The sequence below is a fragment of the Limulus polyphemus genome, unplaced genomic scaffold (assembly GCF_000517525.1).
Source record: "Limulus polyphemus unplaced genomic scaffold, Limulus_polyphemus-2.1.2 Scaffold386, whole genome shotgun sequence".
Lineage (NCBI taxonomy): Eukaryota > Metazoa > Arthropoda > Merostomata > Xiphosura > Limulidae > Limulus > Limulus polyphemus.
The window spans coordinates 595,834-621,872 of NW_013665996.1; the positions used below are offsets into that span (position 1 = coordinate 595,834).

The 26,039-nt window shown below is 31.4% G+C and overlaps 1 protein-coding gene across 1 annotated transcript in view; it reads right to left on the minus strand.

The window, feature by feature from the left end:
* LOC106457884 (WD repeat domain phosphoinositide-interacting protein 2-like) overlaps positions 1–26,039 on the minus strand; it is a 64,260-nt gene that overhangs the window by 26,237 nt on the left and 11,984 nt on the right. Inside the window, exons 2-7 of the mRNA XM_022383951.1 lie at positions 22,030–22,112; positions 14,560–14,726; positions 8,937–9,131; positions 3,505–3,597; positions 838–908; positions 233–340 (exon numbers count right to left, since the gene is read on the minus strand). Coding sequence (XP_022239659.1) covers positions 233–340; positions 838–908; positions 3,505–3,597; positions 8,937–9,131; positions 14,560–14,726; positions 22,030–22,112 — 717 coding nt within the window. The remainder of the gene's footprint in view (positions 1–232; positions 341–837; positions 909–3,504; positions 3,598–8,936; positions 9,132–14,559; positions 14,727–22,029; positions 22,113–26,039) is intronic.

The window sequence follows — 26,039 nt, forward strand, 5'->3', positions numbered from 1 at the left end:
AACAGAATATTTCAAGCATGAACATATTAACTTCTTATCTTACACTTCTCATGAATCATAATAAACAGAATATTTCAAGCATGAACATATTAACTTCTTATTGTACACTTCTCATGGATCATAATAAACAGAATATTTCAAGCATGAACATATTAACTTCTTATTGTACACTTCTCATGGATCATAATAAACAGAATATTTCAAGCATGAACATATTAACTTCTTATCTTACACTTCTCGTGGATCATCCAACTTGAACACATGAACGGTTTCTGTGTTACTTGAGGCACAGAGAAAAGTTGAGTCTGAACTGAATGACAAGGAGTATATGCTGACACACCTAAACAAAAGAAGATATAACTTATTCAATATCTAGTAAAATTATCTGTACTGGACTAAACATTCTATAATGCTAGTAACAATGTGAGTAATGATTACATATTTACTTTTTTTTTAACTCTGATTATAAACTGGGAAAAATTCAAAAGTGAACTGTTTATAAGTGAAATATTCATCTATGAAAACAGTATACTTTTTTGCTTGAAACAATTATTTTTTAACATATTTTGTATGTCTAAATTGAACCAAGTTGCATACTGTTTATGTTTATAAACTTAAAAACTTTAAGACTATCATCACCATAAACTAGCAAGGTACATAAAGCTTTTTTTTACACAAGTAAACTTTTAAAATAAAACAACGAAACTCTGTAATTATTCTTATCAATCAAATAAGTTATCCACTTTTGCTTACAATGCTGTTTTAGAACATCAGTAAATGAGCTGTAATCAATAATGAATTTGTTACTGTATTGCATGAAGTTTTATTTATCTTTACCTTTTTACTCCTCTTCTAAATTCATATAGCTTTTCCCCATCTGCTACATTAAAGACCCTAATTACTGTTCCCTGCATAATGAAGGATTTAATTTGAATTATCATACATTTCATACATATAACCTAGATTCAAGATCATTGCATTTGATAAACCCATAACTAATACTAATCAGTGCTCATGCTACAGTTACTAAAGCACTAAAAGATACGTGTACTTTTTAGGAACTCTGAGTTGTGATTTATGCAGGAAAAATGTACAGTGTGTGTGTGTGTGTGTCTATACATATATATACACACACACAAATTTAAATTATCTTTAAAACGTTTCACTTTACAGAAAACAAAATTTAATCTAAACAAAATAAATGTAATTACATGGACTGAGCAACAATTTTGTTGTATTATGGTGTTGCAAAATTTGAGAGGAATTACTGTTATATTTGTCTTTCAAATAGATTTTTAGTAAAATATCCAATTACACTCTACTTGAGTAACACAGCATATAATGAAGAGTTAAATGATTTGTCTGGAAAACTTGAAGTTGGAATAACATTTTAATGCCCATATGCTATATTTTTGTTCATGTGTAGCTGTTCCGAACTTTGTTTGCTTGAATATAAATATGTTTTTACTGGAAAGTGAAAACTAAAATTTGAGTAGCAGTTTCAGGGTCAGTGAAATACATAATTTGCTAAATTCCTTTCCATGATTGTTTTCTAAGGTATTGTTTGTAACTGAGATAAAATATAAACTTACAAAATTATTATATTTAAAATGATCCTCAAGTCTACATCTAATTTTCTCTTTGTTTTTTACCTAGATATTTGCTAGTTTCTACTTCAAAAGTGTTATTAATGATTACATATTGATGTACTCTACATTTCAAACAATTAACTAGCTTCTGTAGGGTATCTTGGTTTTACAATAAATGTGAATGTTTCTTCAATGTTTTAATATTATAGTTTCACTTGGGAGTAAATGGAATTATAAATTTGATTTATTCCTTTAAGGCCATTTTCTTCAAAGTGGGTTATACTAGTTCAAGGTTTCTTTTATATATTTTTAATTTGCCAATAGAGATGTAATATTGGAATTGTTTGCAGCTTTGATGGACAGACATGTTATTATACTTTTCTGGATGGGTCACTTGAAATTTAGATACACTTATTAGGGCTAAGCAGAATTTTTCAATAGGCAAATTAATGCAGCACCCTGTATTGTAGGCCTTATTCTTTACAGTACGTGTCTGTGACTTGTTGGTGATAAATTTCAACAATAAACAAACAGCTACTCAGTCCACTTGTTTTTAAATAATATATTAAAACAAGTTAAATGTATATACAAATGTTTGTTACACTACTGATTATCACAGTTGTATCCAGAGCTTTAAATAATTTACTATAATAAAACTTACACATTCATAATAATTTAAGTCATGCTCCCCATGCTGTGTTACAACAGAATGATGATTTATGGTGATGTTTGTGGATTTTATGTGAACAGCCATGCAATTGTTTAAACTATATTTCATGCAAAGTTGCTTCCATATTTAATCTTAAAGCAATTATTTTTATAGACCTCCATAGCATTAGCATGCTTTACATGCTAATTGTGCTTCACACAATATGTGTTGGCTTTTGATCTCACAAACCAGAACCCCTTTTCAAACATTCTGCATAAGAGCATGAACATAGTTCTGCTTTTAATATCCTTCAGGCTATGAAAGCTTGCAATAGCAAGTTTTTTTCACAGGATTAGGATACATGAAAATCTTACTAACATCAACACCGTATAAGTAAGAAAAGCTGTACAATCATCAAGAGAAAAAATACTTGGCAACTAATATAGAGTGATGAGTCCCTTCACACAGAAAAAAAATTAACCTTGAACACAGATTTAAAGAGAAACAACTGAACAAGCTGCTGATTCCATTGATCCAGAAACAAGATTTAGGTTCTGTTATTCAGACTCTTACAAGATATAGTAAAAAAAAAAAACCTCTATATCATATTCATGAAGCCACAACGTTAACCAGAAATATAAAATTTTCACAAATGTAGGAAAATGTTGTATAACTTCGAAGCTTTTCCAGGCAAGTTATGTAATTAAAAAAACAGGAACTAAATAACATTGATAATTTAAAATATAATTTAAGCCAAGTTTTTATAAAGCCCAAACAGTTTATTTGTAACACATCACATGGATTAAAAAATACTCCTAATCTGATATGTTAACTAAACCTTGAGCTCCTTCAACTTAATAACAGGTTGTTTACATCATATATGAACACATGGGAAGTTGACCTCTAGTGAAATAGTAGAAGGAAGACACTTGGATTCATTAAATTATTCTTCATGCTGTCTACTGCTCAATTGTAAGAAACAATAAGTATAAACCTTATCTAGAAAGTAAATAATTGAGATCCATAACAAAAAAGTTATTAAATACATTAACCCACCTTAAATTTTAGGAGGTGCTATTTTAAATCAAATGGAAATATGAAAACAGTTCTATACTATCAGGAAGATGAGAATTTTCTACTACTTTTGACTGTTATGCATATGTAAAACAGAAGTCTTTATTTGTCTCACAGTATGAGAATTATGGTTCATATAATATGTATCTTTCAGTCAAGATACTAATACAACTGTAAACACACTAATCTTACTTTTTCAGATGCTGTAGCAATTTTGGTTCCACTAGGATTAAAAGTCATAGCTGCCAAAGGGCTATCATGGGCTTGTATCATGATCTTAGCTTGCTGAAAAGTATTTAAAAATTTCACACATAACTATGAAAAAATGCTAAAGGATGAAAAAAAAGCATATTTTGGGCCTGTATATAACCATGCAACTGTACTGACCATTATTTCAGTAGTAATACACATATAGCCACAAGGAAGTAAACAATTTATCTTTTTATGTTTGCCTACTTACATGCAGAGTTCTGTTCACAGATGTTTGCAGTGGTCAATCCCATTCACTTACTTTACTCTTCTGTCCAGAATTCTATCAAAAAACTATCTGCCTACCATTACTCATATCACCATTAGCTTTGGTGTAATTCATTTAATTAAGTACTTTGGAAGGAAAACAAATATAGTACACAAATATCTATTTGATACTGAATTGGAAATTTGTTGCTTTTTTGAAAAACTCCCACTTAATTTTCAAAAGAAGTTAAAGTAGCAGCAGTAAAAAGATATATCAAGTACAAACAAATATGACAAAGAAAGAAGGTTTTAATGTAAAGATACATGATAATGTGATAAATATTTGACAAATACAATGTTAAAGAAGTTCATACTAACCTTAAATAATTTCTATTTTATGTTGCTATGGCCATGACAAGGTACTTCTCATTTATGGTCTTCTGGAGAACCATCTGGATAGAGTATACTGAAAAATCAAACTGAAATTTCACTTATAATTCCATTTTCAGGATTTTAGATACATTAAATAAAAAAGAACTATAATGTTAAATTCTAATAGTGAAGTAACAGTGGATTGTTGAGATAAAAGCATAGTAATAATACAGCTGAAACTTCTTGTTTGTAGTCAGTTAGAAAAAAATGGTTAAGGGAAAAATATGATGACTAAAAGATGAATATGTTCTTGACCAGAGGAATATTAAATATATGAATTTGATTTTCATTGGATGACAAATGATATAAGAAACTCACTTTAAAACCTCCAGGTAGTGTCGGTTCAGATGGAGCTCCATCAGATCACCTGTACCATTGTCATAACCTGCAAGCTTTATGATCAAAATTAACATTTTATAAGGTCAGTTTTGTACTCTTTAAATAAAGAGGTATGAAAATATATATGTTAGCTGCTTTGGAGAAAAAATTTTAATGGTCATATCTTGACTACTTTCTGGAAAAAAAATTCAATGTTTAATTGATGATTTTAGTACTTAAAGTGAAAACACAAATTGTAAAATAGCAGGAAATACATAACTTTTTAAGTTAAAAGATACATAAAAAGAAACTTCTTTTGAAAAATTAAATGGAAGTCATACCTCTGGTACAATCTGCATCAGTCATAGTACCAAACAAGCAGATAATGAAGCTATCTTAAAAGAAATGAGTAACAGTAGCAAGTTCTACTAAACAGTAAATAACTCTGATACTGCATTTATAATACTATTATTTAATACACTTTATGAAGCTGATGTTTATTTTTTCAAAAAAACTTATTAAGAAGAGGCCTATATGTCACTATAGACATAGAAAAAATATCAGTATTAATACCAAATACTTGCATAATAATACATGGGGCTTACAAACAATTTCCTTATTTTACACGATTTAATTCTGCATTATATTTTGAGGAAATCCATGCACAATATTGCATAACAGAATAACAAATTGTTCCTTTTATAACATAGCATTACCCTGGAGTTAAAATTAATATCAATGATATCCAAAAAGAATTAGAAAGAACCTCAGATAAAACTGTAAATGCAAAGTTTGAAAATAAATGAATCATATCACAAAAGCAGCCTAAAAATTCATATGCTATCTTAAATCAGGAAAATAAAGTAAATAAATCTGATGAAGGTGTTTTTCCCTGCAATAAACCAAATTATTACATTTGTAGGAGATGTTATATTACATATACTAAATATATTACAGGCCCTTGCTGGAGAGAAAATAAACTCTAGATTTAGTGTAATTCACATAATGTTATTTATGTATTATCTTGTATTTGTAGTAAGCAAATATATGTTGGAGAAACAGAACGTTTATATTTGAGAATAAATTTACACAAATCTCCTGTCAAAAATGCAAATAATAGCCTATTACCTGTTAACAAACACATTAATAAGTATATTATGGAAAAATATCATACTTTAGAAGAACCTTTTTCCAAATGTTTCCATTTTGGTATTCTTGTTCAACATACAGAGAGAGTTTAAAACAAATATAAAGCTTTAAGATAAAAAAAAATGTGGGAAATTTTATATTGTAAAGTAGGTCTTGATCAATAATACTTTATTCTAGAAACTGAAGTGTATCCTGGATGATATGAAACAGGTATTTTATGCTTTTCTATACGTGTGGTTTTATATCTTTCTTTTAAATTAACGGTAATAAATGATGTTTTTAAAATATTTAAAAACAAAATATTTTTGTTTCCTTGTGTGTGTGTTATGACAAAAGTTGGATTTTCTGCAATTTGTTTCATATCCAGGCAATAGATTTAATAGCAAGCCAATATATTAAGCCAAAAGACAATGAAAAACAGTAGCTAATCTAATTTTATACATGCATGGAAGAGTATATAGAATTAAGAAATCAAAACTACATACAAGATTCAATATATTAAACTTGACCATTGCAGAGAAAAGATAAATCTCAAGTGCTATCTTTATTTATGAACCCCTGACTTTAAGCTGCAATGGAAAAATTATGAGATATGCAAAAAACAAAACAAAGTGCAGATAACTTGTGTTTATAACAATTTTTAGACTTATTGGATTTCCAATATTGTGCCAGTTTTCAGCATTTAAACCATCTTTTAAAATATTACAATACACACTTTCATAAAATCTTTTTTCTTTCATTGTTCAGCCACACTGATGAGTTCAGGCATCGAATGAAAAGCTTATTAAGCTGTAATCCACGGGAGCAAAAGATGGATCTGAAATATGTATTAGTTTTGAAATCTTGCAGAGCAGATTGAAGGACTGAAACCATGTTTACAAAAAACGAAAAATATTAATCACAACCCAGAAAAAACAACAACAATATTTTGACAAACACCTTTCTCAAGGATTATAGCATCTAATACAAATACAAAGTGATCATTGAAGAGAACATATACAACTATTATAAACCATTTTAACAATGGTAATGTCCTACGTTATCACATACATGCTGAAAAGAATTAGTGATTAAACAACAGCAAATCACAAGTGATTGAAAAAAAAAAAAGATAATTAAAAAGGCCAAGCATTATTTTATTTATTTTAAGCTTATAAGATTGAATCAGGGGATACTTTGAATTTATAATAAAAAAAACTATTACATTTTGTTATGAGCTCAATGTTAAATGGTGTTTTATCTAATGTATCATGCTTCATTAGAAAGTGTTCAGCAGTGCCTTTTCTTAGAATCAAGATTTATGGTATCATGGATGTGTTATTCACTCTTGATGTTGTTGCCATGTGGCCCAATATTCTCATACTGGAAGGAATCAATGCAGTTATAAACCTTATGAAATCAAATCTTTCCTCATTGACACTTTGGACGTACCATCTCAACTGGTCGAGAATACTCTTGATGTTTTAATGAACAACAACAAACAAACACAGGGTATTGCTATCGGTGACAACACTGCTGTTGCTCTTATTGTAATTTTTATGCATGCCTTTGTAAGCTCTGAAATTTTAGGGAGAAAATTTCTCAAATTTATTGTGTAGTCCTATTTTACTAAGTTTTATTTCTCTGCATTTATCCTAGGTGAAATGTTTCTTTTGATAATAACAAACTTATTACTAAATTGTACTGAAAACAATCTATTAAACCATTGATTTTATATTTAAACTCACAACATCCACCTAATACTGACTGATGTAAAATTATTGGACAACTTAAATGAATTGAACGAACCTGCAACATAAATGACAGTAAAACAACTACTAGGTCAGACTTAAGAAAACTTCTTTGTTGTAGTGGTTACCCTGATAACTATATTTCAGAAATGTTTAAAAGATTTCATTCAAACAGAGTTGGACAAAAGCAGTTCAGTTAGCCTTCACAGACTGATAATGACATCTAGACTATCTTTTGTTGAGGAGCTCTTCAATCAGCATTTACGCAAAGCTTTCAAAAATCTAGGTTAAATATATGTATTGTATGGAACAAGAGAATTGTACTAAAAATTACTTATTCATTTGGCTTTCAATAAGAAAAGTGATTGTACAGCAAAATATTGTCTTGCTATAAACAATGGAGTAGAGAACTCTTTGCATTGTTAAAAATGTAATATATGGTATGACATATACCAGTGTGATGATAAATACATTGGTGAAACCAGTCATCCAGTACAAGCACATTTTTAAGGAACACATCCATGCTACCATGAATCTTGATTCTACAGAGGCCACTGCCGAACACTTTCTAGTGAAATATGGTGGAGTAGATAAAACACCATTTAACATAAAATTCTTAGCAAAATATAATAGTTTACTTTATCATAAATTCAAAGTGCCTCCTGATTCATTCTTATTAACCTAAAATAAACAGAAAAAATACTTGGCCTTTGTAATTATTATTATTATCTTTGCCTTTTGTTTAATAAGTTGCAATTTTCTGCTGCTTATTCATTATAAATCTTTTTAACATGTGTGCAATAACATATGACACTACCAATGTTAAGTCAGTTTTTAATTGTTGTGTTTGTTTTTTTCAGTTATCAGTTTGTACTTTATGTTATTTTCTAACTCTTGAAAAAGGTATATGTTGAAACATTGGGTTTGAATAGTCATTTTTGCTGAAGTGTGATTAGTCATTTTTTTGCAAACATTGGTTTGAAATGCTACTTCTTTTACACACCTCTGATTTCAAGCTACAATGGAGAAATTAAGAGGAATATGAAAAAAATCTGCAGCTAACTTTTTATATCAGTTTTTAAGTCTGTTGGGTTTTTTTCCAATATTTTGACAGTTTTGATGTTTAAACTAATTCTATATACCTACAATTTTCTTCAGTGATAGCAAGATGTTTTTCTAAAGTGCAAGTTCCAGCAGCATTTGAACATTAAAAACATTTGTGAAAGTCTCAAAAATCTTTTGCAGTTACAACCATGACTCATAAGCAGGTTAATTTAATTTTGAATTATGTGGTCAACTAGGACAAAAGGTATAAAACATATTACTAAATCATTCAGTAAATAATACTTAACGTTTTGAACAAAAAACTTAAGTATGAAATGTTTATCAAATACCACTAATTCTTATTTAGTTTTACCATAATGATGACTAGCAGCCAATACACCACTTTGAGTAACTTGATACAACAGCTAATAGCATGAAATTAACCAGCTCTATTGCATTGTATCCAACAGCAACAGCAATAAATAAAAATCTTACCAAGTTATCAGCATCAAATATTTGAACTTCTCCTATTGTGTTACTGCCTGGAAAAGCCAAGTAACAGTTGTCATTGCTAGCAGAGAGTGTACATATTCCATGAGGATTAGGTGGTGTATCTCTTATTGTATGTAAAACCTTCATGTCCCTGATGTTGTGTATATATAGACTTTCTTCAAGACAGACAACAAGTCTCTGAAAAAACAGAACTGATATATTCAAACAAGTTCTGGAAGTTATTAAAGTATTTTTAACTTTATATTTGTAATTGGCAATATGCATCTGGTAACTGGGTTTTAATATTACTATTCTTCTTAAACTCACTGACCTTAATATTACAGAATATTCTCTACTGCTAAGATTTGAACCAGTGAACTAGTATGTAAAATAAACTGGGTCACAGTTTTCCACATCATCAAAAATGTGCTAAAACAGGGGCTACAGTAGAGAATGTCAATACATAACATGGATGAGTAGAAGGTGCATGAAAGTAGATGGAAGCATGAGTCCCTCAAGAAAGTAGCTAAACTGATTAAATGTCTATAAATACAATATCTCAGGTCTACCTGAAATACAAAAACAGGAGAAAAACATTGACCAAAAAGCAGAATTCTGGTCATTATAGAAACAAACCCCAGTAGAGATCAACAGTTCTTTAGATTCATGATGGGATGTCACAGGTATGAAATGGTTACAAGAAGTAATGGGTGTTCAACATGGGCAGGATCACAGCACATTAATCAGACACTACACAAAGAATTGCACAGAACTGGATTTTATACCAGGTATCTCAGCATCTCTACACAAGCCTCTAGTTTTGGACAAGAATTGGATACTTCATCTAGAGTGATGCTGTAACCACTAAGAATGGACTCTGGGCTAATGCAAGAAAGTCATGTGGTCTAACAAGTATTATTTTACACTGTTTCAAACTGATAGGAAGATCCAGGTGAGGCAGAAATGTCAGGAACCATTTGTTCTTGAGTACATTGTGCCAACAGTTCATTCTACTACTATAGATTGTGTACTAGTCTGAAAATGTTCAACTGGTGCGATTTAGGAACTCTCATCCCACTAAAAGGCTAGATGACATGCGGAAAGTACCTTGGCTCAGATTTCATGCATATACTCTGGCCACCACAGTTTCTGGATATCAATCCAACTCAGCATCTCTGGTATGTATTCGAATGTTGCATCAGGTGATGTCTAAATCTACCATCCACTTTGGTACAACTTCATTCAGTCTTATGGATGAATTTATTTTCACATCTTGAAGATTTTATACCACATTATGTGGCTGGCATTACTGAGGTCAGACAAGGTCCAATCAACTTTTAGGTGAATAGATAACCAGCGATGATGGAAACCTAGAATCCATGGCTGAATAACCATAGGAAAAAGGCCAAAAGGTGGGCCACAGTAGATCAGCCTGGAAGAAGGGAGTGGCAGATGGACCAATTTCACAAAATCATCCATGTAATAATGGAACCTCAACCTCAATCCATGAACAAGGTGGGAAAATGTCCCCCATGAGTCAACTGAAGATATAAGAGGAAGACGCAATGCCAAAAAAGAAGAGCACAGAACTAGAAGATTCAACCCTAATGGAAAAAACCAAGAAAACATTTGGAGGATAGGGCGAATGGAATGTGTAAAAATGTATCTCAAATGTTAACCCTGGTCACCCACAGACTGAGTGAAAAGAACCACTAGAGAAAAGAAACCCTTGCTATGGATCCAAGGGATGACAAGAAACTGGTTGAGAGATGACAGGTTGATAACCAGATACAATTCCCTAGTCTCCTTGGGGATGACCATAAAGAGAAGAGAGTAATAATCCAGATAAATGGGATTGGAGGGTGGAGGAAAGGAGACTGAAAAAATGAGAGAAGGAAAAGTGAAGTGGAGAGATGACCATGGGTGACAACCTGAAGAATTCATCTGTTAGCCAAAGATGGAGACCAAAGGTACCCAAAAAAGATAGGGTCTATCATGCAGTAGGAGAAGGTGAGGTTGATAGACTGAGAACAAGATGTTCCATATTCCATAAACAAAGGGAAGAAGGCTAGGCCTGGCTGATGTGGTAATTGTAAAACACACCCAGATGAATCAGATATTGTGTGGGTGTGAGGAACCACTTCTCCATCTTGATGAGCCAACCCACCTTGGCAGGCTCTCGAAGAAGAAACTAAGTATGAACAGCAGATTTGACCTGCTAGGAAGCCAAAAGTAGACAGTTGTCCATGTAATGATGGAAATGAAGGCCTCTGGCATGAAGCAGGGACGATAAATATATAACTGGTCGCCAATCTCCCGTCTTTTTTGGGTATAACAAACAGAGGAGAATAAAAGGCTGAGATGGTTTCCCAAGTTCTGTGGCCTCTTTCCGAAGTAAGTTCTGAACCACCTCCTGTAGATGCTGACAAAAAACAGGATCCTTTGGTTGGGGGGAATGCAATGGGATGAAGAAACAATGGGAAAGAGAAATGGAAGTGAAGGGCCAGACCCTCTGAAAGAACCTGTAGGACCGATGGATCCATTGTGAATGGTGTCCACATATGGGGAAAATGGAAAAGCCTGGCCCCGACTCTGTGGTTTAGTTACTGACAGTGTAACCCTCAGAAACACCTTCGAGTAAAAACTCAACTGCGATAAGATGAAGAATGAGAAGCCAGGACCAGCAGAGGGTTGGATGGGGGGTGGGGCAAGATGCAGAAACAGTATGAGGGGGTTGGAATAAACAAGAAGCTAACAAGGAGATAATGAATTATGCAGATGAGTGTACTCAATACCAGTCTCCAATGAGGTGGGAAAAACCCCAAACACCTCATCACGCAAGAAAGAATTAGCAGGTAAATGTACTCGAGTAAAAATGGCAAGTGATTTGTCTGAGCCAGCAAGTGCATAGTTGATAATGCTCCCAGAATTGTGGACAACATCAGTCCGATACAGAAAAATTGAGGTTGTGAGAAATTCACCGATGCAATAGGGTTTGAACCTCACAATGTAATGAGAGATTACAAACATTGGGAATCAAGAGAAGGGAAGGAGAATCTATGAAATGCATAAGCATGATCTTCAGATATAAGAGGCATACTAACACCCGACCGAAATTGATCCCAAAAATACTGGGGATGAGCCCCAACATTAGGTGAGGGAGGTAACACTAAATATTGGCCCATAGATTCTTCACCAAGGATGGCAGGTTAAGAATCATAGGAAACAGTAGATAAGAATAAGGCAGCACAAACCTGAATAATTAATTCTACAAAGGGTGAAGGAGGTCTGGGTCAATCCCCCAATATCACTTGTGACTAGGAAGCATATTCAAGGAGGGGGGGGGGCGGAGGGATTAGGCTGTCCAAATTCTTGTCCCCCTGTAAGAAACCCCAGGAGCAGACATGTGGCAAGATATTCCTCGTGTGGTGTTGAAGGTTGCATGAATGTGGACATTTCTCATCCTCGGCCGATAATTGGAGTACTCAACCTGTTAGTATTAGTCAAGAAACCTGCAACAGCAGTAACAGCTGTGGTACATGTAATTACCTGAAACTGTGAGTGCATAGTGACAATTCTAAACTTGAAGCAAAAAAAATTGAAAAAGAACAGTTGGGAAAAGCAACCTTTCACAATTAAAAAATGGTGAAAAAGTGAAGAAATATTAAAGAAAAACTAAGTCTATAGTGTAATGAAAATTTTGACAAACTTGCAAGCTAAAACAAATGTGTTTGTATGGCACTACTGCCAATCGAGAAGTGATTAATGAGTACAAATGTGGAGAGGGTACTGGTTATAATGGGGGTTGTGTTGTGCTCCTATTGGTGGAGAGCTGCTGCATAATCATTTACATGTGGATATGCAGAAGCAGAAGGTGGAAGGCTACTGATGAGTGTTGAAAATTTGCACCAGTATAGAACAGTACTGATTGAGAAAAGCTACTTTGTGAGAGGATGCAAGATATCGTATCAGAAATAAAAGTTAAGGGGTCCATCCCTTGAGCAGGGAAAAAGAACAAAAACAAAGAATGGCTTTAAGTCAAGACAAAAAGAAAGTAGATTAGGAGGAAGAGGCATGTTAGTACAGGTGTGCAGTTATTGAGAAACGAGTCTGCATGGATCCTAATATCAAGTGAAGGAGGGGAAGACAAAGTAACCTTGATTATGAGTTTTGTGTCCTAAAGTACAGAAGGAACTGAAGGACACAGAGGAAAGAGAAAGAAAGAACTGACCTGCAAAAACATGTAAAAAAAAAAAAATCAGAAGGATGAGGATTTTTCTCCACAGATAAAGCTGTGTCTAGAACAAACCCTGGTGGGGGAAATAGCCAGTCAAAATTGTCATCCTGGTCATGTTCAAACTTGGGAGAAGGAACATCAGCTGAATGGAAAGGAAAAGGAGGCTCAGTGTGCATGAAGGAACCAACAACATATTAAATAATGGCTGTCATATCCTTCACAGACAGCAAGCCTCAAGTAGCCACAGGAATCATCTTAGGAGCATTGTCACTATCACAAGATGAAGTGGAAGTTACTGTCACTTGAGAATTCATCACAACAGGTAATCACCAAATATTTTTTTTCTAAGTGAAATTAAAGAAATCTCACTGGTTATGTGAAACTCCAACACTAAACCAGGTAAACTTGAATAAAAAAATTAAATCAGTTGCAAACTATCACAAGTCTCAAATAACTAGTTAACAATTTTGGAAAAATTTTGTGTTTAAGAGGAGCTACTGTACAAAGAGGTTGTGTTGCCCTCCTACTAATGGAGGGATATCTTCACATGATTATGACATCATGCACTAGTGCAGTTCAAGTTAAACACATTTTTTACATGGAAGGTAGTTTAAGGCTAGTGGCATGCAAATCTCCTAGGCAGATGCACGAAGGAATCAAGCTTTTCTGTGTACACAGGTGAGGTGTCATCTCCAAATTTAACATCTTACTTTGGGATTAATAATACATAACTAATTGTATGTAAATACATCTTCTCTACATTACCTAAGCACATTTAATATTAATATTGAACATCTAACCTTTGTTTTTTTTCTTTCTTTAATTTTGTAGAATAATGCCATGTTTTCCATTGAAAGTATGGAAACATTTCACTTTAGTAACAAAGGATGTAAAAGAAGTGTACCTATTCAAATACTCTTCTCATAAGTATGTTAAAAATGATACCAAGCAGCAAATCACTTGATAAAATATAAAACATTCCCACAAAGCAGATGCAACAGTTACTTGATTCTACTTTTTCTGAAACATTTGAGTTAGACTGAGTACCCTGATCCAAGATCACTCATTCCTTCAAGATGAAAATTCCCAAAATTGCAGGTGGAAAGTTACCACTTTCAAAGTTCCTGAGAATTTTGCATCCTTAATAAAGGGTAGTTATACCACAATATAAGAATCTTCAAATGGACATTTATCAAATCAGAAGAAAAACTACATGAATCCTAACAAGGACAAATAAGAAAGAAACTGAATGATATTTACTAATGCTTAAGTGTTACTTTATTTACAAGTAAATACTAGGTCTATACTAAATACTACCTATATACACATACATCTAGAAGTGTAGTTAGAAAAAATGTGTTAAACTTTTAATTTACATTTGATACTCACAGCTCTATTTAGTTTGACAGCTAAGATAGTATTAGAGTAGCTATAGTTGCAGATTTCTGTTCCCTTCTTGAAATGGCAGACTTTGAGCTTTCGAGGGGATGAAAGACTGACAATGGCCACCAGACTTGAAGAAAACAGTCTCTCGACAATGCAAATATCTTCACTATCTGTAAAGAGAGAGAAAAACTGGTTAATTTATACACAAAAATATTATGCTTTTTTATATTAGAAATACTACATGTGGCTATAAAAAACAAAGTAAAAATATAAAAAAAATACTTAATTTAAAAATTTTTATCAATAAAATTAAATTTATCATAGTAGTACAAAAACATATTTTTTTGAAGCTTTTTTAGTCATAAAAAGAGGCAAAAATACAATACAAGCATTTTAGAACTTCATTAGTGAATTTAGAAATCTTTCAGGTCTTTTAAAGCAGTTAATGTCACAATACATGTCAAGTGTACAATGTGTGTCAGAAAGTATTTTCCTTAAGCAGGATTTAGAAGTATTTGGCTCCTAAAATGAAATGAACCAATAAAAAAGAGTGAAGAATTACACTAATGCAAAAAATTTAATTCATTAATATGAAACTGGAAAATTACACCTAATTACAATTCAAAATATCAACATTACATTATATTTGATAATTCATTGACTTCTTGTTTGTTTGTTCTTCAATTTTGGTTATTTCCATATCATTGTATAAGAACTTGTCTGTTGGTGGAAGGCAGAGGTGCTAAGTAAAAACACAGACTGTTAGAGCTGTTCAAATGTTGGAAACTGGACAAACATAATGGCAAGTAGCAGTTCATTTTGATGTATTAATGCCTGTAGTGGGAAGGTTTAGAGCAAGATATCAGACAATCACAATTTAATTTGTACAGTAGAGTTTAATGACCACTATTTGCATAACATGTCCACTTGGGACAGTAATTAGAATCAGTAATGACTAAATGGTAAGAAACAGACTTTAAAATTGAGAAGACCTGATTCAGCCTCACAACTTCTTTGGACTTTTCTGGAGATCAATAGAATTGGGAAGAAAGTCACAGGAAACCTATAGTTTTCACAGATAAGTCAATGTTTGATGTCTCTAAAATAATTGATGAGTTCATGTTTGGACAGCTAGTAGTGAACAACAAAATGTAACATCACTGAATATAACCATTTTAATAGTGGTTTAGTTATGGTGTGATAAGGCATCAGTATAAACATTACCGTGCTTCTGAAGGGAAGATTGACATAATGCTGGATTAAACTATACAACCTTTCATGGGTACAATTAGACCAGATATTTCCTTGATGCAAGATAATGTATAGTGTTACATTGCTGGTATTGTGATATCTTACCTTGAAGAGGAAACTTTAAAGGCTTCACAGGCATTGGTACAGGGTTGCAGGTCTCCCATTTCCAATAAAAGGGGCCAGTATTCACTTCACTACTATCATCCAATTCACTTAATGCATTAAATATGTAGAAGAAATTTAAAGAGAGCTTCGAACTTAACTTTTTCAAACTTTATGGACTCTTAAATAAAAAAATAACTCATCTTTCATTTTTTTTCTTGACAAAACCATTTTAAAGATCTATAAGTAGAATGTTGTTTGAAAGAATTTCAAAGAGTCCTGGACTAATTTGAATTGTAAATCATTCTACTAGATCTAAATAGAAACTGTTTTACTGCTGCAAAATCTGGTCACATTATTATACAAACAGTTTTATATCTGAAACACATGATCATGCCTGTTTTATTGGTTTTTGATACAACTCATGATTGTTACATTCAGGTATGCAGGCTCTTCAATTACAACACTGCTCTAAGAAGTAGTACAATGGGCCTTGGGAATTTCCTATTGAACATAACACAGCATCAGAGCTTTGAAGTTTAGTAAATTAGATTGTTATAAATATCACCTTCAGTAGAAATCACATAGGATTAGCCTCATGTTACAAAAATAGGTTATTAAATTAGTTTTGAGACAGCTCTGTTTAACTAGATGAAACATTATGACAAATTTAAGCCAAGTACATCTTTCACAAGCCTAAAAACTTCCCATAAGCAAATATATTAATCTTCAGGCTACAATGAAATGTTCTTTTTTTATATTAGTATTTATTTTATCAAGATTATTTAATGCAGCAGTTAAAAAATGAATTAACATAAAAAATTACTCACAATACTCTAAAAATCAGTTTTAAAAATATATTTTTGCTATATTTATATACAAATGAGATATAATAAACATGTTATGTTTTTATTCCCATTATTATTTAAAAATATGTAGTTGATTAAAACATAAATTTTGATGTATTTTCTCTAATCTCAAATAATTACAGGAATAGAATATACAAGGTGCTAATAAAATGACGTATCTACAGTAGTAATTTTGTACATCGTATATCATGCTGCACTGTTCACTGATAAAGTAGACAGATTTCTATCAGCTTAGTACTTTTTTATCTTGCTATTGTTTGATTTTCTTGGAAACTATGTATGTATTTACTGAACCAGTACATTATAGAATTTAAAGTACATTTAACGAGTAAGAGATTTTCTTATTCTATTAAGTTGGCCACAGCAAAGAATATGATTCTTATCTTTGTCGAAATCAGTGTTGTAGCAAAGAACCAAACAGAAGTTTTTTTTTAAATATGTGGTACACTATCATTTTCCAGTTTACCACTGTATTGTTGTTGTTTCCTAGTGGAACTATTGATGTTGCAGTTACTTTATCTATCCCTTATGGTCTTTTTCTAATTTAAATTGCTGCTGTAATCTTCTTATCCAAAATAAATGCATAAGTGTTGTATGTATGATAATTAAAAACTATCACATGAAAGTTTCCATGTTAACATTGAGGTCCATTTAAAATATAACTTATTTTATGAATGACACACAATCAGATATTAACATTAAATGTAGTGTATATGGCATACAACAGAAGCTACAGTCAGCACATAAGTGTGACTTGTCATGCTTCTATTGTTAATAGCACTATCAGTATCTGTGTGCTGTCTAAGATTTTTTTTTAAAACCAATTCTGAAATCATGTTTATAAAGCTAAAAAATGGGTTTTATTATTCATTTTGGGCACAGCATAGATACCCCATTGTGTAGCTTTATATAAACAAACTGAAGTCATGCAAAGTTGTGTATTTTTAGTGTGTTCCAATTACAATTTGTTACTGTAACTTTTTTTTTCCAGTTCCAGAAGTGAGATAGCTTAGGCTGTCATTATCTGAAATTGATCTGGAACTGCAAGAGTTCACTCTGTGGAAAGCATTCATGAGACATATTAATGGAGACTTTTAGGGCCTATTGAGTCTTGTAATAAACTGTTGTTGTTTTTATATTTTTGCAAGATATATACATTCTATCTATTATATCAGTAACAGACACAATGTCGACATAAATAAACACTGAGATTCAATAACTACATTAATCATTCTTATGAGAAGTGGTTAATAGCATTTAATATTTCTTTAATGCAAGTTTACTGTTGATGGAATATAAATATGTATGTATTTGTATTATTTAATAGTTTGTTTTCTTACATTCTCCAAATACAGTACATGTCACTATGTCGTATGTTACTTTTGAAACCATATGTTTTATTGGAAGATAGGCATCAATCTTGTCTATTACCTAACCCTGGGGAATAATGTAGTTGTGACTTAAGTGTTGATTTTACTTGTAATCATAGGAAAATTATATAACATTTTATTTCAAAAATAAAATTAGCATATACGTTAAAAACTTAAATGATTATTGTTATTAGACACTGCATAATGCATTACATAAATTTGCTTATTACTTTATGTCAACCAATTCAATGAATTAAGAAACCTTGAAGTTATGCAATATAACTGCCTCTACAATTTGGTTGTGCACAATTGTGTGAATAATGCTGGCTAAAACTAAATGGTATTAATATACTGATTGAAAACAATAAAAATCAGCAGTGTATCTCCAAACACTTAAATGATATCCGTCATAAAGCAATTATGAGAAATAAGATGTCACTCAACAGCAAGGATTTACCTTTTTCATGAATGGAAATTATTGCCCAAAGGTAAAAAAACTATGCCCATATATACATCCTAAAAATGTGTAAAAGTGTTTCATCACTGGATGCAGCTACATTAGTAATTAGCAACTTGCCAGTAAAAGTATCCAGATCCTTATCCCATTTACAGCCTGCCAAAATTTCTTATGCATCCAATGGGACAGTAGTTTTTACTAGATTTCACCACAGGTACTTGAAAACCCCAGCACCCATTGGGTTTAGAATTACCTGACTCAATTTGAGTGATTCTTTTTATTATTCACACAGCATTCATTAATTTGACAATTTAAAGAAAATGTAGAAAATATTACAATAATGCTGTTGCAACCATGGGTCTCTGACCAGCATAATGATGAAGTTGAAATAGTCATTTTCAGTACTATTAGAGGCTTCATAAGTTTCAGCAATATGAAACTTATGATCTGAATAAAATTCATAACAATGTGTTAATGTATAGGATTGCGCAATGTGTTTTACTTTAGTCAAAAGGCAATTCCAAAGAGAAAAACATATGAGCACTTCCCGGCCCATGAGAATCCCAGACATTATACCAGCAGAATTTTGGCTGTGGAATTTTCTTAAAGGGGATTTATATTGGAATAGCACACAAAAACTGAAGATAAAAGGCATTAAAACTGTTCAAGAGGTGACACTTGCAGTAACTAGGCTTTGGGGAATAATAGAAATAACACTGAACAACTATGTGACAGTTTTCAAAACACTTTGTGCAGGGCCTGATAATAGAAAATTCAATGTCATAAAAGCATTTTAATCCAGTTTTTGATGCTACATTTAGCTTCAAAACAATTTTCATTTCAAAAAGAGATATTGAAATGACTATTTACAAATAAAGGGTAATTTTGAAAATACATTTGCTCTCTGCTATTTTTAAAGATTATTATTGATAAAGTATCATACTAGCATACATAGCACATTTCATAACAAACTGGTTAACCCTCTAGCTACAGACACATCAAAGGCCATATGTTTGATGTTTAAATGTTATTTTCCAAATTTAATTAAACTTTATTATTAATGCATGTCAATAAAATTGGCATCAAAATGTAGTTTATAATTCATATTGTAATATTATATATGTTATAGTTTTTTAATTTGAAAAAATGCATTAAAAATAAAATACTAAATATCCTTTTGAGAGTGTGTGTGTGTGTCACATTGCATGTCTCCTTGTCTTGCTGGTCACGTATTACACTTATAAAGTTGCCAGCCAGAATTTGAAGACAGTGTGTCAAAACTAGGGTCCAGGAATGAAACCCTTGATTATATGAAACAATAACTTAATAAATTTTTCCAAAGCATGAACTTCTGATATACACAAAAAAATTAATTTTTTTTGCTATTATATTGTGTAAACATAGTTATTAAAATTTGTGTCACATGCTAATTTGTTTGCCTTGCTGACCCTCATTTCAGCAGTGGCCAGGCATCTTTTAACTTTTAAATTATTGAAGAAAACAAAATTTCTACCATGTTACAGTATGATTCAAATAAATTTTTCATATATATGTTTTTTCTCTCTAAACTTTGAATACAAGCTGAAACACTTAAAGTTGTGTGCAAATTATACCTGATAAGTAATATGACTATACCTTTTGTCACAGACTAAAGAAACCTGCCACACCTTATTATGGCAGTTACTGACCCTCTGCTCTCTTTGTAGAAACCTTTTTTTTGGGGGGTGGGAGTGGGATGATGATTTCTGAATCAGTAGAAGGCCATTCTATTTTGGGGAGTTTTCTAAAAATAACCATGGCAAAATGTGCAGTCATGAATGCAAATCAGAGATAAGTACTAACTGTCATAACTTAGAAGTTCCAGCACTCAGAAAAAAAAAAGTTCTCTTTCTTTTATGTATTTAAAAAATAATTATAGGAATGGTCTGAACTGGTGCTAAAATCTTTTTTTTTTAAATACATAAAATTAAGATAGCCCACTGAAAAGATGGGAAGACAGATATTTGCCAATTCTGTATATCATCAAACCAGCTTTGTATATTATCACAATTTATTTTGATCTCCTTCATGGAATTTTCAACAACACTTATACATTTTCATGGATACTAATGATCTTATTAACCACAATACGTTTCACAGTTTTCCATATGTTCTTAGCTTCTATTTGAGCTTTCAGCCTAATGCAATCATCTCATTTTTACATGTCTGACCACAGTCCTCAAATTTCAGTCACATTTTTGGTTACTCTCTTCCAGCATCCTTAAATTGCTTGGAATATCCTTCATTTTTTTATTAACAAAGATATTTTAGAACTTACATATGATTCAGGCATTTTAGAAACATAAATATGGGATGTTTATGTAGAAATAATATATCTGATATGTACATTAACTTGCATAAACATTCTTCAATAAAACAAAACCAATGGACTGAATTTCCAAATCCTCTAAAAGGTGAAGCCACATCATTCATTAAAATACAATCATGATTTTAACCAAAGGTTACTTTAGCTATATAAATATAAGTTCAAGAGGTACCACACTAATCTTATGAAGCAGATCTCTCACTCAATCATGAACACTACATTCACTAACTTAATTCAACCGAACAATATACACAGTATCACTAACTATGTGTAACTTTAGAATCACTTCAAGATGAACTCTGAACGACACTTTATTATAATGGACAATTTGCTGTGGCCTGATTTCTCTTTTAACTCTGTATTTACTAAGAAAGTTTATGGATGAATGACTTTACAGGTGAGAATTTTAATGTTTATAATTATATTTCCATTTGAGATAATTGTGAAAGACCTTAGTCTAATCTTTACATGAATTTTAAACACTATGGTGATGTCAATTGGCCATGACTAACACAAAACAATTTAACAAATACACATCAAAAACCAAAAATTGCACAAAGAATTCATTCCAAACTAATTACAATTCCATAAAAGCTAAAGTTAAACATTATAATTACTAACAAAAGAGTGAGCTGATGATGCTTTTCTTCTAATATAAATGTAGACTTACTTGTTCACTAGTATCAATAATGAATACATCATCTGAGTCTAGTAATTGTTTTCAACACAGTGTCAATAGATATTTTGAGATTTTCTGATCTAGCATTTTTCCAGAATTAATGTAATGTAAACAACCTTAGATCAAAATTTGCTTGAAAGTGTTAAGTAGAAGAAACAAATGTTCCAATAAATAAAATAAAAGTTGTTTTTAACCTTGAAGGTTATTTTATACATGAAGAAAAACAGTTTTGTATCATTAACTGTTACTCATTTTGTCTAGGCAATAGGCCTCTAAGCTAAAAATTAATGGATTTCATAAAAGCTGATTTGCTTACTCCAATCTTACTTAATGAACTTCCCAATAAAAATAAAATTTTAGATTAAAAAATTTCAACTCACCATTTTCATAAATCTTTTCAAATTTATCCACATAATTCAAAGAAAATAATTTATATCCAGTCTTAGTTCCTACAGCAAGGGACCTGAAAAAAAAAAAGAAATTATCATAAAATAAACTTGAACTTTGTACAGCGTGATGAAAAATTTTCACACCAAGATATTTTTAAGTCCTGCCCCTCCTATGATTATTCTGAGTCATGTTTATGTTTCACTGCCTCAATTTTGTTACAATAACTGGGTGATATTTCATTAATGGTGCACATTTCAAACAATTGAAGGGCAGGACATAAAAAATCATGGTGGTGCAATAACTGATGCACCACTCTGTGCAATGCACTCTGTATGGAGGTAAGTACAGGTAATATAGACTGAGTTTTCTATGCATTTTTGCCATGGTTCATTTAATTGACAAATATAATATACTTTACACCACACTTAGTTTCAGTGATACATGTTTTTTTAATATATATTTATTTCATTTGTGTTAGGAGAAATATAGTTTGTTTGCTTGTTTCTTCTTAAGCACAAAGTTACACAATGGGCTATTTGTGCTGTACCCCACTACAGGTATATAACTCAGTTTTTAGCATAAGCCTTCAGACTTACTGCTGAGCAACTATGAGGCAGAAGAAATAAAGAAAAAAACAACATATTGTTTTGGCATACAATTGTACAATTACAATTACCAATATATGCTTTCCTGGTTTAATTACTGAAACAGTGAATGTATGGATGCCTTGGATCACAAAATTCAGAAGTAAAGTTGAAAGAAACCTTTGTTACCGTACAGGTACCATACATAAGAAACCAAAAAAAAAAACAACAACACATAACTTGCCAATATCCAAAAACCTTAATAAGTTTGTTATTATTACAATAGCAGCAGCTGCAACAAAACTGGATAAGTAGGTCTATTACCACCTACAAGAGTACGTGTACAATGTACCAAGAAGTAGAAAAAAAATGTGTTTAAAAGTTACATGTTCAGCAGGTTTAGCTGCTGCATATGTAATATATATATATAAAATGAAATTGCTAACAGTGAATACTTCATTTTAAACCTATCATTTAAAAAACTTTAAACAACAGCTAGATTAAGAGTTGAGCCCACTCTACTTTCTTCAACACTCACATAGTGTAAGCTGATTGAGCAGAAAATAGTCAAGCATATTTACACGTGTACAAGTGATAATTTAAAAAAAATTCTGCATGAAATTTTGAAATTAGCAACTATTCTAACTAGTTTCCAGTCATATCTACATGTACTCTCCTTCAAGCCCATTCAAAACATGATTATACTAGAGTTATTTATCTAAAGGTACACATTACATACTTAGAAAATTGAGTTTCAATAGGTCATTTTCACATTAAAAGTACTTAAAATGTCAATAATTTTTCATATATAGGGAAATTAATATAATTATGTATATTATTTCTCGGGTAACTCTACAACAAATCACTTAATAGGTAACATCCTACCACATGTTACTGACACCAAATTTAGTGCAATGAATTGTTCCAGGTAATAAAAATTAAATGCTTTTTCCATCTGGTCAGGTAATGGGGTGAAGAAATACAAAAGTCAAAATTTGGTTAATTGATGATCAGACTTTTAATCCACACTTTACTAAAAAAAAGCTATTTTGTGCTGGAGACTTGTGTTTGATATCATTTTGTTTTGTTATACCAAAACTTTGGAAATATACAAAGTTAAAGCACACAATTGTTCTAAAAATGGTACCAGGTGTACTATATAAACATAATAAAGAACTTCAGGCATCTAGATAACAAACAGGACAAATGGAGTACCAATGAATTATAAGAGTGCAGTGATTTTGGTCATTATATCTTTGATCTACAGATATCAGGTATTGGATTTTGTGCATCCATTCATGAATTATAAAGAGTGCAGTGATTTTGGTCATTATATATCTTTGATCTACAGATACCAGGTATTGGAATTTGTGCATCCATTCATGAATTATAAGAGTGCAGTGATTTTGGTCATTATATCTTTGATCTACAGATACCAGGTATTGGATGTTGTGCATCCATTCATTTTATAATTCTGTTCCTGATTACAGTATAATACTTATAGCCATTGCAACAATGTTTCAATTTAAGATATACATGTACATCACAGTTTAGTTGAGAAAAGTAGAATACTGATTTAACAGGACTTTTCTTTGAAGCAAGAGGATATAAAAATACAAAACCCCAATTTCACAAAATATACAATTTTACACAACAGAGGTTTTAACATACTGTATACAATACAAACATTTTCACCTGGATCATTAAAACAACATTTCCTATAGTTAAACAACTTGAATACATGTAATTTAAGGCAGGAAGAATTAGAGCATTACTGAGAACAGCTACATGGTGATGAAAATGCTGTTACTAGTGCTATACAACTGTTAATTTCATGTGTATACAAGACTTGAGGCAAAATGTAATTATCAATTTAAATACCACTGATATGTAAAAATATGTTTCTTAAGTATAGAACAGTGGTCATATACAAATAAAGAAAACTCACTGGCAAACTTATAATCAAGTATAAGAGAAACAAATATAAAATTCAGTACTACATGTAAATAATGACTTGACTGATTTGAAAGGCAGTTTTTTGGACAATAATTACAATGAATCTTTATATTAGAATACTTCTAGAAAAAAAAAGATTTAAGTGGTGTTTCACACAACAGAAGCATTGGGAATCATCTTGTGAGCCCATAATTTCATTAATGACATTTTTATGTAGTCTAGTATAAAGTTTTGATAAAAACATAGTTGTGAATGACCTTTCACACAAATATACTATTAAGGACAGTACTGAATGATCTACTTTCCACCTGTACAATGTCAGAACCTGAAATATCAAGTAATATCCAATCTAACAACTCGTATATTTTTTTCTTTCTCTTTATAACAAAGAACTATAACTACAGCAGTGGTGGCTATTGATGCATGAATGTTTTGTGTGTTCAAGAAAGTTATAAAATTGGACTAACTACTTTTAGATACTTGATAAACCTGTTTGCAAAGTTTGGATTTTTTTGGCTCAATAAGGAAGAAACTAATAGACCTGTGTATTAAAAATAAGATAAGAAATACAAACTTACAAAACATAAAAATATATGCACCATAGATGTGAAATTCATGTACAGTCTACCTGCTAAAGTTGTGTAGATTGTGTGTGAAAATATTCAATTTGTACAATTTTATTGTTTAAGTTTGTAATAAAATCCTTTAATTTCATGTTTACAGATTGTAGATTTATATGAATATATAACTTGGTGTGGGCTGTTTGTGATAAAACTCAGCTGTATGGCCTTCTCCAAAGACTTTGGTTATCCTCTTATAAGGAAACTTAAACCAATTATATGTGTACTAGTGTACGGTGGAGATTCACAATAACTCTATACTCAATGCAATTTTTTTGTCCCTCTGTCACTTCTTGGTTCAAAAAAAAAAACTACTACTACTATTACCATCTACATATCATTTTCTGGTCAAAATACAATATGTGTATCTTAAGTAAACAAGAGAATAGCATTCTGTTTCTTTTGATGCAGACTGAATATACACTAGGTTATGGGTGGTACAGGTAAGAAAAGGTAAGGTCCAAGTTTGGCCAGATCATAAATAAGTTAAGGCAAGTGTAAAATCTTTAATAAACCTAAAGGTTTTTTTCAATATTTTGATGATAAAAGTTAAACACCAATCTTTTTCAGATAAGAATGTATCAAGACTTAAAAGTTGTTTACTGGAGGTTTGTTTAGGTTCACCCATCTAACAACATGGTCTTAATTGTTATTTAAGAATAACTGATCTCTTATTTGTTAAATGTATTTGGTAAATGAAAAAAAAAAAAATCCTTTACCTATACAGGATACTGTGACAATTTGTTTATAGTTAATGGTTTAATGTAAGATTGAGAGTGAGAAATAAATTAGGGTCTTAAGCTTATTTTTTCTTTTATGACTTGAAACATATATATGGCC